Consider the following 17,712-nt stretch of genomic DNA (forward strand, 5'->3'; position numbering starts at 1 on the left):
GAGGTCCATACAGAAATGGTTTGTTGAGATCGGTGTGGAAGAACTTGACTGGCCTGCACAGAGCCATGACCTCAACTCCAGTGAACACCTTTGGGATGAATTGGACCCCCGATTGCGAGCCAGGCGTAATTGCCCAACATCAGTGCCCAACCCCACTAATGATCTTGTGGCTGAATGGAAGAAAGTCCCCGCAGCAATGTTCCAACATCTTGTGGAAAACCTTCCCAGAAGAGTGGAGGCTGTTTTAGCAGCAAAGGGGGGACCAACTCCATATTCATGCCCAGGAGTTAGGAATGAGATGTTCGACAAGGAGGTGGTTCACATACTTTTGGTAATGTAGTGTATATCTGCAGCGGCTATTGATTCCCAGGAGTATTGTTGCTTGTTTATGTCTAACTTTAAGTCACTCTGAATAAGAACATCTGCTAAATTGCTCAAATGTGAAATGTAACTGTTTGTGGGTGAGAGAGAGGGAAAGCGCAAGGGGAAACAAAGAAAACCAGTGAAAATAAAGCAAGAGTAATAAAAAGAGAAGAGGGGGAAAGAGGAAGTGTCAGTGACAGAGAAAACCAACAGAATGCAGGACAACATATTGATGAGCTCATAGGCCATTCGAGACCAACTTTTCAATACGGAATATTCTCTTACAGAACAAGAGATCCTGGCAGGATTTTTATCAACTGATAGTGAGATCGCAACTGACCAATGTGATCCACCACTACCTCTCTAGCGATGGTCAAACAGACGTCAGTGTCGACTGATGGTTGTTTACCAGTTCCACTGAGACCTTGACTGCTGGCTGAGAGAGCAGTGGCTAAGTGTGTTGAGGTGTCTTTACGTTGCCGTGTTGGCAGCATTCCTGTATGGTCATCTGAGGACACACTCCGCTTCCAGGAAGGGTACGGTGATGCTGACAAGAGTACTCCTCTCTCATACCCTGCAATGGGAAAGCTATCACCAGACAAAGGAGTCAAAATATTTGGTCTGATTGGTTTTACGTCACAGTGTCCCAACATCTTGCTCTGACATCCCCAAGTTTTTGCGAAATATGAGATTACCTCTTTAGTGCACCTAAAAATAAATCTGTAAATTGCTTTAGTGATTGGTGGTTGAGACCACTTCCAGATCAGCACTGTTCTACTCCTGCAGTGCAAGTCAAATGCCCTGATTAACATTTTGCCCGTCAGCGTATTACTGGAAAGCTCCTTTAATAACCAGACAACCTGGATTCCACAGAGTTAACTGGAGAAGAGTTCAATGGTTTTACGTTACAGAGATAGAATCTGGCAGTACCTTCTTGTGCCACTGTGTGTCCCTCTTAAGAGGAGTTTCAAAAAGTTACATGTTCTCGGAAATAGACATTGGTCTTGGAAATCACTTCCGACCTCAAACAAAACCTTTCACTAACTACCTCCTAATAACCCTATCCTTTCACTAACTACCTCCTAATAACCCTATCCTTTCACTAACTACCTCCTAATAACCCTATCCTTTCACTAACTACCTCCTAATAACCCTATCCTTTCACTAACGTACTCCTAATAACCCTATCCTTTCCCGGATTTAACCCAATATCTGCCTTTAGTGAAAAACTATGTATAATTATGATTAGGTTTAAGGGTAAAAAGCCATGCATAAATTGATTTAATATGCCCCCCCCCACACAAGTGTAACAGCTAACTGTATTACTTGGTGGTGTAGTACAACAACAGTAACAGCTAACTATTACTTGGTGGTGTAGCACAACAACAGTAACAGCTAACTGTATTGCTTGGTGGTGTAGCACAACAACAGTAACAGCTAACTGTATTGCTTGGTGGTGTAGCACAACAACAGTAACAGCTAACTGTATTGCTTGGTGGTGTAGCACAACAACAGTAACAGCTAACTGTATTGCTTGGTGGTGTAGCACAACAACAGTAACAGCTAACTGTGTTGGTGGTGTAGCACAACAACAGTAACAGCTAACTGTGTTACTTGGTGGTGTAGCACAACAACAGTAACAGCTAACTGTGTTACTTGGTGGTGTAGCACAACAAAAGTAACAGCTAACTGTATTGCTTGGTGGTGTAGCACAACAACAGTAACAGCTAACTGTATTACTTGGTGGTGTAGCACAACAACAGTAACAGCTAACTGTATTGCTTGGTGGTGTAGCACAACAACAGTAACAGCTAACTGTATTGCTTGGTGGTGTAGCACAACAACAGTAACAGCTAACTGTATTACTTGGTGGTGTAGCACAACAACAGTAACAGCTAATTGTATTGCTTGGTGGTGTAGCACAACAACAGTAACAGCTAACTGTGTTACTTGGTGGTGTAGCACAACAACAGCTATTGTTAAGCTATTGTTATTGTTATGTACTTTGAATTTGCTTCAACAAACACAGTACCAACCACCACTTCACCTTGTGGAGAACAAAGAATGTTGAGGAACCCATTATACAACGATTAAAATAATAGGGCATATCGGTTTTATCTCAGTGCAGATGTTCAAATCAGACATGAGACTTTCTTTCTGTTGGGTCATCAGGTTAATACTTTATTTGTTTGATTGTAGCGAAGAGGAGAGAGGAGAACAAGAGGAAAGAGTTAAAGAAACATGGAAGTAAACAAACAAGGGACTTTGGGAAAGCTGTGGCTACAAGCCTTTGTATCAGATCCAGAGACAACGTTATCAGGCAACATTAAAACATTTTATATATTTGAAGAAGAAAGAAAACGATAACGTATTTGTGGACTCTAAAAACTATGGCACAGTATTTACCTAAACATACACAATACCAAACTGTTTAGCCACACCCCTAGAACTATGACCAGCTTCATAGCACACTAAACCACATGGTTTTTCTTCAAGTTATTTGCCATTTTGATCAATTCAGCCATATACCATTTACATTTCTTATGCCATAAAAAGGCACCTTGTCTGAAATCTGGAAGATCCTCACCATTTCAATACAGCTACGTTTAAATATATCAAAGCGGAGGCACAATTCATTTGAACTTACTAAACATACCGTAAATGTGTATATCATCACCAGAATTCACTCTTTATGTCTATTTGCAGACGTTTGGTCAATGATTGATTGCCATGATGGCAAAACTATGGCATAAGAAATGCTTTTTACAAAACACAAATATGTCCATATAGTGAAATGGCCTCAGATAGGTATAGTATGGAGAGAGTCTTTACAGCTGGGTAGGGAGGGGGGGGGGGCTCTGGAACAAAACCACTGAAAAAGGCAACAAAAAAAATACAGGAGGTCCCTATACCCCGAGGGATATGCTGCATAGAAGCAGATTTGTTTTGGTTTTCCTTTTTCTCAGACACACACATACACACACAGAGATGTGCACCCACACACACACACGAGACGCACAAAAGGCTTGTAACCACACCCAAGTGGAGGCCGCAAGCCCCTGCGGTTGGTCACGCTGTGTTTTCGTCCTCCTGCCCGAAACTAACAGCACAGCGGTGGCATCATACACACATACCCATTACACACTTCAAAGAGGTGGTGTAAAGTGTGTGTTTGTTTGGGGAGGAAGGGGGATAATTGGACAGCTCCCATACTGATTCTGAGAAATAAACGTGGCAGCTGCTCTTTTTGAAGGGGCTATACTCCGGAACAAATACAACAGAGACAAAACCAAGATTGAGAGCTGAGATAATGGGGAAAAAGGACAGGATGTGGAAGGAAAAAGAAACAAAGTTATGGAGAAGAGAAAGTGAGTGATTTTGGATACCTAGGAGGATATAAACTGTTAGGAAGCGAGTGTTGCTCATGCTTTAGTGGATACAGAACCCACGTTTCTTGACGTTCCTAGGACTGTACAGTATATATGCATACCAGACTTCATAACGGCTCTTTACACATGTTATTTTTCAAGTCAGAAAAACTGAAATCCATCTACCTTTAATGCATTTTGTACTTCAATAACCTCTTGACTAAAATTACATTCATATTTATAAGTGTACTCAAACCCCCTTTTGCTGAATCCACTTTTGTCTAGCTAGCAAAAGGGGGTAGAAAAAGTTAAACAAATCGAAAAATGTAGTGTAACACATAAATCACACAGAGAAAGACTCAGAACAGGAAAAAGTCCCACAGGATTCTGGGAAACTCAGAGCGGCACAGTGGATGCTGCTAAGCCCGGCCCTTCAACACCAGCTCTGTGGGAGACGATTACGTCACCTCTCGCTTCTCTACCCCAGAGCGCAGAAGGAGGGAGGAGAGGAGCTATTGGAACACAAAAAGCTGTCTGAGACAAGCAGACCTCAGTGTGGCGTGATCTTACTGCGTCTTCCGACTCCATTCGCCTTGTCCTTTTCTATCTCCTTTCAGTAGAGGGGGAGGGGTCTTTTTGATTCTACATCAAGATGTAGGAAGCTCCGTTGAGGGTACTGACCTAGGTGCGCCCTGGCCTCTGTGTTTCTCTTTTAATCTCTCTCTTAGGATCACAGGAATTGCCCTGCCCTGATTCCATCTATGTATTTCCTTGTACACTCCCCCTCTCTTCAACACGGCCTAGCAAATGGAGTGGGTCTTTGGTGGACACCAGGGGGCATCAGGGGGAGGAAAAAGGCCACAAGAATAAAAAGGTTGACTGATTCTTGTTTTATTATTTTCAATCCTTGGAAGAAATGAGATGAGTACAAGGAGAACTGGAAGTGTATGGTCTACACTAGCCTATGATTGTCACCCAGTGGCCAGCTACAGTACATGTACATAACAGCTACAAGTGTCAAGTCTCCCCCCCCCCTGTCTCTAGGAATGTTTTCCAGCTGTTATGCACAAGGTAAAAACTAACATGAACCTCGAAGCAGACCTGGACTGAAAGTCATCTGGCCACTATGGTCTTAGGTTAGTGACCCGGACTGAAAGTCATCTGGCCACTATGGTCTTAGGTTAGTGACCCGGACTGAAAGTAATCTGGCCACTATGGTCTTAGGTTAGTGACCCGGACTGAAAGTCATCTGGCCACTATGGTCTTAGGTTAGTGACCCGGACGGAAAGTCATCTGGCCACTATGGTCTTAGGTTAGTGACCCGGACTGAAAGTCATCTGGCCACTATGGTCTTAGGTTAGTGACCCGGACTGAAAGTCATCTGGCCACTATGGTCTTAGGTTAGTGACCCGGACTGAAAGTCATCTGGCCACTATGGTTACTGGAGGCAACATAAGCTCACAAGATTGGTAATTGACGCAAATACAGATTCTACTCCAGGCAAAAGGTTCGCTAGAGTTGCTGCTTTGTGAACTGGAAATTGAGGAATTCCTTCTAATGCTTCTATGCACTGACCTATAATGCCTAGTCCATCCAGTGTTAGAATGTTGCTAACACCTCAGAACCCCATGGAGCGATCAGCACTCAGATGGCAGCCATACAGCCACTCACACACATCCACGCCAAACAAACAGAAGCCCACCTCAGCATGCACAAACAGAATTCCTACATACTGTGCATGTTACCTGCTCATATAAAACTCTCACAGACACTTGGAGCACAAGTTTACTAAAGCAATCACACATATCACACACTCACACAGTGTAATTTAATGCTCCGACTCCCACTGTGTCAAATTATGTCCTTTTTGGCTGATCCCTTCTGTCCCTAAAACAAAGCCTCCCCTGTATTTATTATGCGGTCAACAGAATGGGAAGCGGACCGAAACAAATGATTCGCAAAACACACCCTGTTAGCTGTTGTTATTCTTATATTATAGATATTGTCATAACAAGTTTGAGAGGACAATTAATCAAGCTCTAGAACTATTACTACTGAAAGACGTGAGAACAGAAACCAGAGGTGAATGGGAGAGCCAGAGGAAAGGAGAGGGGGATATCCGTCTCTAATGATGGATCTGTCTTTTTTCTCTCCTCCCTCTTACTTCACTCCCCCACTTCCCATCATCCCACCTCCTGATTCAACGCTTTGGCTCTGATCGCTACTTTACAAAAGAGAGGCAGGGGACTGTGCAAGTGTACTCACTACAAAGGAGCCGATGGCACCCTTCCTTCTCCACTACAGGGACTGGTCGTCCGCTTTGAAATATTCCTCAGATGTCGTTTCTTTATACACCTTCTACAACTTTCCGTTGCTGTTGTCCCGCTGTTTCTTGCTGCTGCCGCCGCTGCTGTTGTAGAGGCTGGGGTTACCCACTAGGTGGTGTGGCGCCATGCCAGCGTAGGGACCAGCTGCAGCAGCGTAGTTGAAGAGGGCAGGGAGGAAGGGCAACGGCTCCACCTTCTCCCCCCCGGGGGCCATCATATTCAGAGCCATGGGCAGGGTGGCCAGGTTGTAGGGGTAGGCCAGCAGCTGCGGCCCGTAAAGCAGGTGGTAGGGGTCGGGGTAGAACGGCAGTTTGGCAAGATCCCCGGTAGGCACCATCTTCCCCAGCGGCCCGAAGGCGAGAGGCCCCGTCGGGTAGGACATGAGCAGGTTGTCCTCCTGCTTCTTGCCAGAGCGGTAGCCACCCTGGACGATGAGGGGTAGCGGGTAGTCCTGCATGGGGTATCCCCTGGCAGTGACCTCCCCTCTGTGAGGGTCTCTCGATGGCGCTGGGGAGTGGTCCAGGGGCTCTTCCTCGGACCATGGGGGGGCCCGGGGGAGCAGCAGGGCATGGGCAGAAGGGCGGTCGCTGCCACTAACCGACCCAGGTGGCAACTGAAACCTCTCGAGACCCTGTGTGCCACACAGGGACTGGGCAACCTGGCGGTTGGCCTGCATCAGCAGGTCCATGGCAGTGGGGAAGCGGCGGGGAGACTTGGAGGGCCGCCTCTGCAAGGGTGGGCTGTTAATAGTAGTTTGAATGGGTGTGTGTATCGGGGATGGTGCGGGACTAATCGGCTCCTCTTTGGGTACCAGGAGGGTCCCCTCCATGTCTCTGGGCTGCTCCTGTAATGATGCTCCCCTTGACTGCTGAGCCCTCTCCATCTCCATTTCTCTCTGCCTCTCCCTTCCCAGCTCTCTGTCCATCTCCCTCTCCCTCTGCTTCCTCTTTCCCAGCTCTCTGTCCATATCCCTCTCCCTCTGCTTCCTTCTTTCTAGTTCTCTGTCCATATCCCTTTCCCTCTGCCTCCCCCTTTCCAACTCTCTCTCCATATCCTGTTCCCTTTCCAGCTCTCTCTTCATCTCCCTCTCCCATTCTCTCTGCCTTTCCTTCTCCACCTCCCTCTCCCTGGCTAGAATCGAGGACATGGTCAGGTCTTGTGCTTGGTTGGGACTGGGGCTCCTGGACATGGGTGGGACCCTGAGATCTTGGGCCACTGGTGAGTTCTTATAACCAGCACGATGGAGGAGGCCCATCCCACATCCCTCCCTCAGTCCTTTTCCCACAATATCCCCCTCCTGCTTCACACCACAGACCCCTTGGAGGGGCACTGTTGTCATGGCAACGGACAGAGGAGCAGCAGTATGGCTGATTCTCATCTGCAAGGTCGGGGGCATATTTGGAGAAGTGACAGGTGCAGGGCTGGTCCTCCTGTGGTTCTGCCCCTCCAGACTCTTCCTGGGGGTCCGGTAGTCCAGACATTCAGCTCCGCTGCTCATGACCAGCACACCCTGGAGGGCCGAGGAGCAGCAGAGGGAGGGAGATGGTGTCGGCCGGTCGGCTGTGGGGATCTCTGGAGGGGACTGAATAATCTGAGGACTGGGCTCTCTGTCAGGAATGGGAGTTGTGAGTTCATTAAGTTCTTTGAGTTCAGGGCCGCTGCACAGTGTTGGAGTTTGGTGCTCTGCTTTCACCTCGCTAGGCTGGCTCGCGCACTGCAGCGGCTCTATGGCCTCGCTACTATGCTGTGTCTCTGGGATAGGGTAGCTGATAACTGGGACAGAGTGAAAAACGGGAACATGGTCACTCGTGGTATCTACGTCTTTGCTAACAGTGCTAACAGTTGTCTCTGCTGCTGCTGCTGTTTTTGACTCTGTCTGCGTCTCCTCCTTTTCTCTCTCTGGGGAGCTGCTTAACTCGTGGCGCCTCACGTGGCGGTTTAACGCTGAGGATGTCTTGCACACCTTATGGCACTGCGGACAGGTGTGTCTCGCCAACGACCTCCTGCTTAGGCGACTTGGACTTCCCTTCCCTAGTATAACCCTCTCTCTCGCCCTGTCTACCTCTGTTAACTCAGTCTCTGTCTCCATGCCCTCATCTCGTGACTGACACCCCGTTCGGGATGGCACAGACGAGGGGTTGGGGGCTTTGGGGTGCTGGGCTCTCTGGTGGTCCTCTAGTTGGTCCCTGGAAGGGAAGGGGGCCCTACAGAGGAGGCACACAAACTCCAGCAGGTGGCTAAGCTCGTGTTTATCCCGCTTCCTGGAACTGGAGAACCAGCGGCCGCACGTATCGCACTCCGACGCGCTCCCATCGGACCAGGGCCGGCGTTTTGTGTCCATAGGGGGGACTGAGGTAGACAATGGGGGCTGGGGAGAGACCAGGGGGGGATCAGCGGGCTTAAGGTGGGCTTCCCCGATTTCTTCCTCCCCCTTTTTGTCCTTCTCTTTTGAAGGTATAGAGGAAGTACTGAACAATTCAGGTGCCTCTCCCTCCTCCTGCTCCATGTGATCTTTCACCTCCCCCACTGCCTGCTCCACCTCATCCATCTTTCCATCCTCCTCCTCTTGGTCATCCTTATTCACATGGTCCATGAGTCTCTCTGCCCTCCTCATTAGCCGGAGGGAGCGTTTGTAGTGGAATTTGCGTTGCCAGTTCTTTGTTTTGTGGGCATGAGGGGCCTTCCTCTTGGGCTTGTATGAGTAGTAGGGCCTCCAGAGGTTGTCCTCATCGTCCTCACTCTCCCCCTGCTTGCGCACCTCCTGGCGGAAGTAGTACTCTCTGACCTTGCCCGTGGCTTTGGGGCTTTTCTTCCGGCTGTCCCCCTCTCCATTCTCTCTCTCCCCATCTCCTCCTCTCTCCCCCTCAGCTTCGACGCTAGAGCTGCGATGGGAGCGGTGTTTGTGGTGGTGGTGGTGGGAGTGGCGAGGTTCCTTGGAGTCATGTGGGGAGGAGTCCGTCCTTTTGGCTCTGGAAGGAGGGGGGCTCCTGTCCCTCTTGAGGTCCGTCTCGGAGATGCTGCGTTTGACCATGGCCTCCTCACCTATCCGCACAGTGATCTGGCACAGTGGCCCGGCCCCTTTGCCCTCTGACCCTGTGGACGACTGTTTGGCTGAGGAGCTGTCACTCTTGCTGTGCCCCTTGCGGGACTTATGATGGGACCTACCTGTTTCTGATCTCCTCTCCCCCTCCTCTGTGGCATCTGAACTGTCCACTAATTTAGCTCTCTTCCTATGGCTCTCCGTACTTTCCCTGTGAATTTTAACAGGCTTTGCACTGACCTTGGGGAGTGTCTGGCTGTTGCTAGCTTCAGGGGAGGGACTGCTCAGGGGGCTTTTCCCGGCCCCAGAGGTGACCTGGTTGCTATGGACAATGACGGATGGCGCCGCTGTGCCATGCACTATGACGGAGGGCTTGGAGTGGCCGTATGTGATGACAGAGGACAAACCCAACTCTGGGCTACCGCTGACCTTTGGAGTTTTGACTTTGTTACGAACGGATGCCTTGGAGCTGCTGCCACAGCTATCTACCTGCTCTGACTCTGCCTCTCTGTCAGCTACTCTCCCTAAGGCCATACCTGTTAGGGAGGGGGGCTGGATCTCTCCCTGCTCTAGACCCACTGAGAGGGGGAAGCCGGCAGGGAACTCGTCAGGGTCAGGCTTCACACCCTTAGGTAGAGAGCAACTGATGAGGCTGTGAAGGTCCAGGGAGCCGGGCAGGCTGCAGTCCAGGGGCTGAGGCAAGGGGACGGCAGAGGGGTCAGACGGGGGCAGCAGCAGGCTGTTGGCCAGGGAGTCACTGTAGGTCTTGTAGGGTCTCTTCTGGGAGCGCATGGGGAGCAGGCGGTAGAACTTGAGGGCGTTGACCTTCTGCTTGTAACCGCCGTTGACTGTCTTTTCGCTGGAGATGAGGCCCGGGCTGATGCCATGGAAAGCCTTCTGATGGGTCTTCAGGTTGTAGTACGTTGCAAAGGCCTCCCAGCAGAAGATGCACTGGTAGCGTCGCTCGCCCGTGTGCCACACCTCGTGCTTGGTGCGATACTCGGCCAGGGCGAACACCTTGTCGCAGAAGTGGCAGGGGTACTTGCGGCGCCACGAGTGCACGTTGGAGTGACGCTTGAGGCTGGACAGGGTCATGTAGGAGCGCTCGCACACCGAGCAGAAGTAGATGACGTGGCCGTCCACCACCTTGACGAAGTGGTCCTCGTCCCCCACCAGCTCTGACACGTCACCTTCATGCCGAACCAGGAGACCTCGCCCTTTTTTCCCTTTGCCAGGCTTCATATCCTCTTCACTTGCCCCCACAATCTGTCCTCCCTCCACCCTAACCTCCCCTTCCTCCAGGGGCTCCTCTTTGGCCAGGATGGGGAGAAGGGGGATGCTAGATGGGAGGGCCGGGTTCAGAGCGTGCGTGCAGGAGGCCTCGTGGGACTGCAGTCTCTTGTTGTGGATGAAGGCTTTGCCACAGTGCTGGCAGCTGAGGGCCCGACCGCCACGATGCAGCCGCATGTGGGCCGTGAGAGACAAGGCGGAGCTGAAGAGGCGGTGGCACACCCCACATATCAGCTCCGGCTTGGGCCCATCTGGGGGGGTGGAGGAGGAGTGAGGAGAAAGAGTGAAAGACTCAGAGGGGTGAGGAAGAGGAGGAGAAAGGTGGAGGTTGGGCGGGCGTTGGTTTGTTCCAACTTGGGGGCTGCCCGCCCTCCCTCCTTTTTTCCCTGTTTTCTCCTTTCTGTCTGTGCCCCGCCCCCCCTGGCCCCGATAGGCCACGGTGCTCAGGTTGAACAGGATCTGTGCAGTCTTTGAGGGTGAGGCCGTGCCATTGGTCAGTCTGTGACCCTCCCCTGGGTAACCACCTATAGGCCCATTGGAGGACCTGGGGGGGAACCTGTGGAACTGGGAGTCCAGACCGGCTTTGAAAAGAGGTGGGGGGGATTTGATGTCCTTTTTGACCAGTGCGGTAAGATCCATAGGAGAGGAAGAGGAGGAAGGGGAAGAGGAGGCGGAGGAAGAGGACGGGGAGCTGTCCCGCTGGGGCGGGTTAAAGGGCCGCCGTTTGTCTGTGGTGGTGGCATCCAGTTTCCACGCTGACCCCTCGTTGGACGCCTTGGAGGCCGAGGAGGGGTGTCGGCGGCGGGGGTAGGATGTGGCTGAGGAGGGGCGGTGGTTGTGAACAGTGAGGGCGGCGGGCAGGGCGGCACTGAGGGGGAAGCTGAGGGTGATCTTAGCGTTCTCGGGGCCGTCTGCCTCATCATTCATCAGCCCCTCCATCATGGCCTCCCCTCCTCGGCACTGCCTGCTTTTACCCTTCATCTGCCCTGGTTCCGCCTCCTCTTCTTCCTCCACCAGATTGGTCAAGATGGGCACCCTAAGTCTGAGGCCCGCCTCCGACAGACGCCTGGTCCCCTTGGAGCCCTGGCGGGCAACACGGGAGGAATAGATGAAGTCGAGCAGGTTGGACAGCACACTGGACTGGAGGTTAGGCAGGTCCAGCTCAGCCCCCTGGATGAGCCCGGAAGAGGGTGTAGATGGCAGGTGGCGGTTGGCTAGTACAGGAGTCGTAGGCGGTGGGGAAGACGTCGACAGCAGCAGCTGGCGGAAGTACTGGCAGCAGGCGGCCAACTTGGCGTCGCTGGTGGCGATGAGGTTGACGTCACAGAAGAGGGTGGGCCCGGCGGGCAGGCGCTGCTCGTTCAGGCGTAGCAAGAAGGGGCCTGCGTGGAGGGGGTCCAACACCTCCAGCCAGGACACCATGACCGGCCCCCAAAACCTGAGAAACGACAAGAAGAGATGAGTGTTACAGCTAGAATGGATCCCTGCATGCGTGTTTTGTAAGTCACTGTGGATAAGCACTACATTTGAATGTAATATACCAGAAAGAAAATACCCATTCCTATCCAAAAAATATTCTTTCATGGTGCTAAGGAAATTATGCTAAGGAAATGATGCTAAGGAAATGCTTAAAGTTGCTTAAGAGCGCAACAAACGTCAACTGATGTTAAAATCCAAAAAGGAATGGCGAGAGCAGGGAAGGAGAGAAGAAGAAGGAATATGTGGCAGTGCTGGTTTAGATTTCAGCACGCAGAAACTGGAAAGAAATTCCAGGGATCCATCTTGGCTGGGTCACAACATTCACGTCGCCTAATTGGAAGGCGTTCAGATTTAATCAAGATTTAATCAAGATTCCCCTGGAATAGAGTGTTGACTTGCATCCCATAGCCCTGTGGACTTAAAACAAATAGGTCCCGTTTAACAGACATGGTGGGGGAAAAGGGGGGTGATTCTCATCACAGCCTGCTGGCCCATTCCTGGTAGTGGTCAGAATCTGCCAGCCATGACTCTAACCATTATTTGTGAAGGCAGAGGGAGAGAGAGAAGGAGGGAAGGAAAGTGGAAGCCAGGGAGAGAGGCAGGGAGGCAGGGTAGGGGAGGATAGTGGAGGAGGGGTGTTTTTCCGCCCGCTGCATCCGGTTCTGTCGCAGTTAAGCTCGAGAGAGGACGAGCAAAGATCGACGGGGCGCTTCCCATTTCCATTCTAATTCTAGCAGCGATTGCGGCAGATCCACTCGCCTGCTATCTATTCATGCACGCCAGCTCGCAGATTCGCCTGCAATAGGCAATTTTATTGTAATTACTTATTTAGCACAGGCCGTTCTGTGGGGTCTGCAGATTGGGGGAGATGGATGTTGAGGCCTTAATGATGCGACAAAAAGAAAAATCCACAGTCATGCTTTTCTGCTTGTGTTTTCAAGCAGCAAGGCAGAAAGGCCTCTGTAAAATTCCACAGGCAGCCCTGAACAGGCAGAAACTAGGTCAGCACTGTTATTGCAGAGGGAAGAGGGAGAGAGAGAGAGGGAGAGAAAGGAAGAGAGAGGGCCAGGCTGGAAACAGGAACACACATACACACAGCACAGGCCGACGGAAAGGCAGATAGCGCACAGACAGACAGACACAAACACATCCCCATTGGCAGAAATGCACGCAGTCATATATACAGGCACCGGCAAGCACTACTGATGTCATGGGTGTAAAACTATATGTAAAACAATGGGGTGAAGCAGGGGCGCAATCTGCAACAGACAGAGAGTCTGTATAGGTGGAATGAACTGAATTACAGAACAGAATAAGAGGAGCTTTGAAGAAAGTGGATATAAAGGGGGAAAGGGACACGCCACCCATACAGTGAAATGATACACAACGAAATGCACAGTAAAGTCGCACAGCTACGCTGCTAATCCCACTTGCTCTGTATTTACCCGGATATACAGGCAAACACAGTGACTATTTTGGCAATCTACCTCTATAGCCCTATATTACTATAGAATGTCGGTTATGTAATTATTACTCGAGCACATCCGTTTTTTGGACAACATTAGTTTTACCAAACTGCCCCTGTAATTCATTTTTTTTCTTCATTCAAAATGGACCGTTATGACAGAAGCCTGGAGGCTCTTCTAGTCGTAAAGATATTTCAAATGTCTAGGGATGGCCTAATGACCTTCAGGTCAAAGACAGTCAGAATAACAATCCACATCAGTAACAACCATGAACTGTAACCTACGCAGACATTTAATTACCTGACGGATTTGGCAATTCATCAATTCATTGGCACAATATCATCCACTTCATCTTTAAAAAGAGAAGTAAGTGACAAAACAGTTCATTCGTCTGTAGGCTACGGGCATAGCACTATGTTTTACGCATCAATTTGGTCCCGTGTTCTTCCCCAACCTAGTTGCAGCACCTGTTCAACTCTTTAATATCCCTCAGAACACAGGGATGACGATTCACACGGGACTAGTATTATCAGAGGACCTGGGAGTTTAGCCAAAAAAACGGTAGGTTTTTAGGGCTGGAATAATAACTTCATGCCAAGTAAAAATGACTGACATGGCAGATTCGGGCGGGACTAAAATTACAAATGTGGTGATTTGTGCTCATGCCCAGTAAAACATACCCCATCCGAATATGGCTTAACGTCCTTCATACTGGACACAGAGACATAAAAGTTGTATCCACAAGTTCATCTGACTCTGGGGAAGTAGATAAAAGGCCTTATTGCCAAAATCCGGAAGTCTCCCTTTAAAGCAGATGTGTCTTCTTGAGAAGTATGTGGATATGTTTACTGTGCAGTCTGCTCTGACAACACACTGTCACTTGGTAATAGTCCCGTGTGGCTCAGTTGGTAGCGCACTGAGCTTGCAAAACCAGAGTTGTGGGTTTGATTCCCATGAGGGACCAGTACGAAAAATGTATGCACTCACTACAGCAAGTTGCTCTGGATAAGAGTGTCTGCTAAATGACAAAAAAATGTAATTTAGACGCCAGCTACTTGTAGGCGGACACACCGTGAGACGCCGTGAGGGCAAAAAATGTCACGATTTCATCTGGTGTTTACGCTGCAAATGGGAAAATGTGTCTGCCGCCCTCTCTCTTCATCTTGCTGTGACGCACACAACTGCCTCTCCACAAACAGGCCCTGAACAACGGTCTGGCCGAGCGTGACGGGGAGCTTTACACACACAACACAATCACGCACAGTCACGCGCATGCATACACACCCTCCCCCCTCACACACACGCAAGCAAGCATCTGACCCTCAGTGTGCCAAGGACCCAGCCTCGCCCCCACAAAATACAGTGCCCTTCTGAAGCACAGTGTTCCGCACAAACAAACATGTCCGCTGAAGGATTGTACATCTATTTGCACCCACGGTGCTGCAAAAAAACAAACCACAAAAAAACAGAACAGCAAGTGCAGGTACGGTTTGTGTGGCACAAATGACTGACTAAGCTACGTAGATGAACACAAGGCAGAATCACAACGTCAGCAAGAGGAAAAACATAAACGCTACACTCGGGTCACAGTGACCATGCCACTATTAAAAGTACCTCGAGTCCTAATCAGTTAGTATGCAATGGCTCCGATCCCATCTCCTTTATATGTACAGCCCAGCCATAGACTAGTTACTGCAAGAGACTGGTGGGTGGGTTTCAGCCAGCACGCGGGGGGAAATGTGGGGGGCCGGATTGGAGTGTGTGGGGGGGTTTACTCGTTCCGCACTGTGAGCGAGTGGAGTGGGATTGTGGAAATAGGAAGGTGTCTGTTGGGTTCTCCCCAGTGTGGAACGGCCAGCAAGGGGGGCACCAGTTGGGTCGTGAAAAGGGGGCTGTCGTTGGAGACAGAGAGAGGGAGAGGGAGAGACACTGAACTCTCCACAACCCCCCGGCCCAGAAAACATGGAGGAGCCAGCCAGATGGGGCAGAGGGAGGAGGAGGAGAAGAGGAGGGGAGGAAGGGAGGTTGGTATGGGTCGGGGAGTGGTTCAGAGGAGTGGTGGGTGGAGAGAGGAGGGTGGAGAGAGGAGGGGTGGAAGGGTGGATAGTGTAACTTCAAACACATCTCTTCCTGGTCCAGATTTCATGGTTTCCTTGTCTTTCAGATCCTGCTCAGCGTGTCAACATGGTCCCCCCCCTCCCCCCTCAGTGTAATCTGTGGTATCGCTACAATTTGGCATGCCACTCCACGCACCAGCGAGCCTGCCCCACGTTAAAACGCCACACTCCATGGTCCGTTAGCTCTCACCCCGGCACATAATTACCATCATTCTGACCCATGTAATAGAGAATGGAAACACTACACCCACTGACCTTTTTGGGGTCATTTCCCCAAAACCATTTTCAATTTTGCACACTGTCCCTCTGAAGATACAGTGCAGGTCCATTAGGTGTGTACAGCGTAAAACAATACAACTTTATTGTCCACAGTTACAGCGAACAACGGAAATGTGTCTTCTGCTCTCTTCATTTCTCAACCGCACGACTAGAGTGCATCACCCAGCAAAGGGACAAATCCTGACTTTATAGATGCATACATAACTCAAACTTCTGGCCAAATCATACTTCTGCGGAAGTCATTCATAGCAACGAGAGACTTATGCGTAACATTGCACGCTGAAATCTCAATTTCAGAATTGGACAATTGGAATGGCTTAAGTGGAAATTGTACCAACAATTTGCCAACATTGCCAGGGTATTCAAGTCTTCCATTGGATGCCATTGACATAGTCTAGCCAGTATACAAACAACAAGTCAAACAGAAAACTGTTGGCTGGAAATTCATCAACTGCCACTGGCGCTAAGCAACGAGGCTCCCTATAACTCCTGACCTCTGACCCCTAAAGCCCTGTGGCATTGTAGGTCATATTTCCCATACAGTGAAGGCAGAGGCTTGGTGGCCATGGTGACCAGGAATGTGGAAATAGTTGGCAGAGGGGCTGTTGTTTTGGAAAAGGAAAGCAGGATTGGTTAGGGAAACAACAATGGGTCTGTGACGTTAAAATGCCCTCCAAGGCTTAGCAAGAACCTCCTTCCGCTTCCAAAATAACAGCCTGGCACTAGAAGGATATTTTGATGACACACCAAAGAACAGACAGGAGAGACGAGAATAATTTAACCTCGGCGCTAGATTCGCTATCAGGGACGTGTATGTGCAAGTTTTTCACCAACTCCTTGTGTCATTTTGGGAGTTAAGTCGGCTGACCAGTCACAGTGAGAAAAGGTTTCCCTAAAACACAGAGCCCATGTCATGCTCACGTCTACCGCCTTGCTCTGACACACATTAGCTAGACCCCCCAATCTGGAGTGTTTCATGCAGATGCGAAAGACGCAGAGATTTTTTAAGTTTCATCATAATCTCTGAACGAGTCATCGCTCCTGAAAAAGAACTGCGTGGTACGCCAGCGAGACCGAGGAGGAGGGAGACAAGGCCTCTTATTGGCCCCCCACACACACACACACACACACAGTACACACACACACTCACACAGTACACAGACACACACAGTACACAGACACACACCAACCCTTACACACTTAAAACAAACATTACATTTCTCCTGACATACAAAACAACCAGGCAATGGCGTGACTGAGAAAAACAAGCAGACGAAAAAGAGAGAGAAACATATCAGCCTCCCTTTCACTGCTAGGCAAGCACACAACAAGACAACGTACCTCGGAAAACCTCCTGCTGCATCTCTGCTGCGATGTGTTCTCCCTCCTCTCTCTCTTGCTCGCTCTATCCGCTCTCTCCCTCGGTCTGTGTGAGCGTGCGTCTGCGTGAGTGTGTGTGTGTGAGAGTGTGCAGGCAAGGAGAGACGGCGCACACACAGGCAGCAGTGTGTAAAGACAGAGGGCAGGAGCGACTCTCACACTCTGTCTCTCTCGGTCTCTCTCGGTCGCTCTCTCTCTCTCTCGCTTCCCCTCGCTCTCTCTCGCTCGCTCTCTCACTTGCTCCACTCTCTCTCACTTGCTCCACTCTCTCTCACTTGCTCCACTCTCTCTCACCTGCTCCACTCTCTCTCACTTCAGTTGTGCACATGATTCTCAGTATTTTTGCCCTTTTTTTTCAGCAAGTGAATTCCCCCCCACACCCCGAATCCAATCCTCGTTTTATTTGGAAGTGTTGTTCTCCAACCACACACACAGACACACTACTTTATATACACAAAGCCCGGCAAGATAGGGAGGGCGAGAGAGAGAGAAAGGACGCCATTTAAGCAGTTTGTTACGAGCACTGCCAGTCCCCAAAATGGCTGAAAACAAACAGGAGCAATGCCAAAAAAAAAAAAACCTGGGCACTAGGAGAGAGAGAGA

At 50.0% G+C, this 17,712-nt stretch overlaps 1 protein-coding gene across 1 annotated transcript; it reads right to left on the bottom strand.

The window, feature by feature from the left end:
• Positions 1-2,517: 2,517 nt before the first annotated feature.
• Positions 2,518-17,322, bottom strand: LOC115198170 (zinc finger and BTB domain-containing protein 38). The gene is made up of 2 exons (XM_029759922.1): positions 17,071-17,322; positions 2,518-11,826 (listed from the first exon to the last, which is right to left on the bottom strand). Exon 2 carries the CDS (start codon positions 11,808-11,810, stop codon positions 6,090-6,092), a length of 5,721 nt encoding a protein of 1,906 aa, XP_029615782.1. The 5' UTR covers positions 11,811-11,826; positions 17,071-17,322; the 3' UTR covers positions 2,518-6,089.
• Between the last annotated feature and the right edge of the window lie 390 nt (positions 17,323-17,712).

The sequence above is a fragment of the Salmo trutta genome, chromosome 8 (genome assembly GCF_901001165.1).
Source record: "Salmo trutta chromosome 8, fSalTru1.1, whole genome shotgun sequence".
Classification (NCBI taxonomy): domain Eukaryota; kingdom Metazoa; phylum Chordata; class Actinopteri; order Salmoniformes; family Salmonidae; genus Salmo; species Salmo trutta.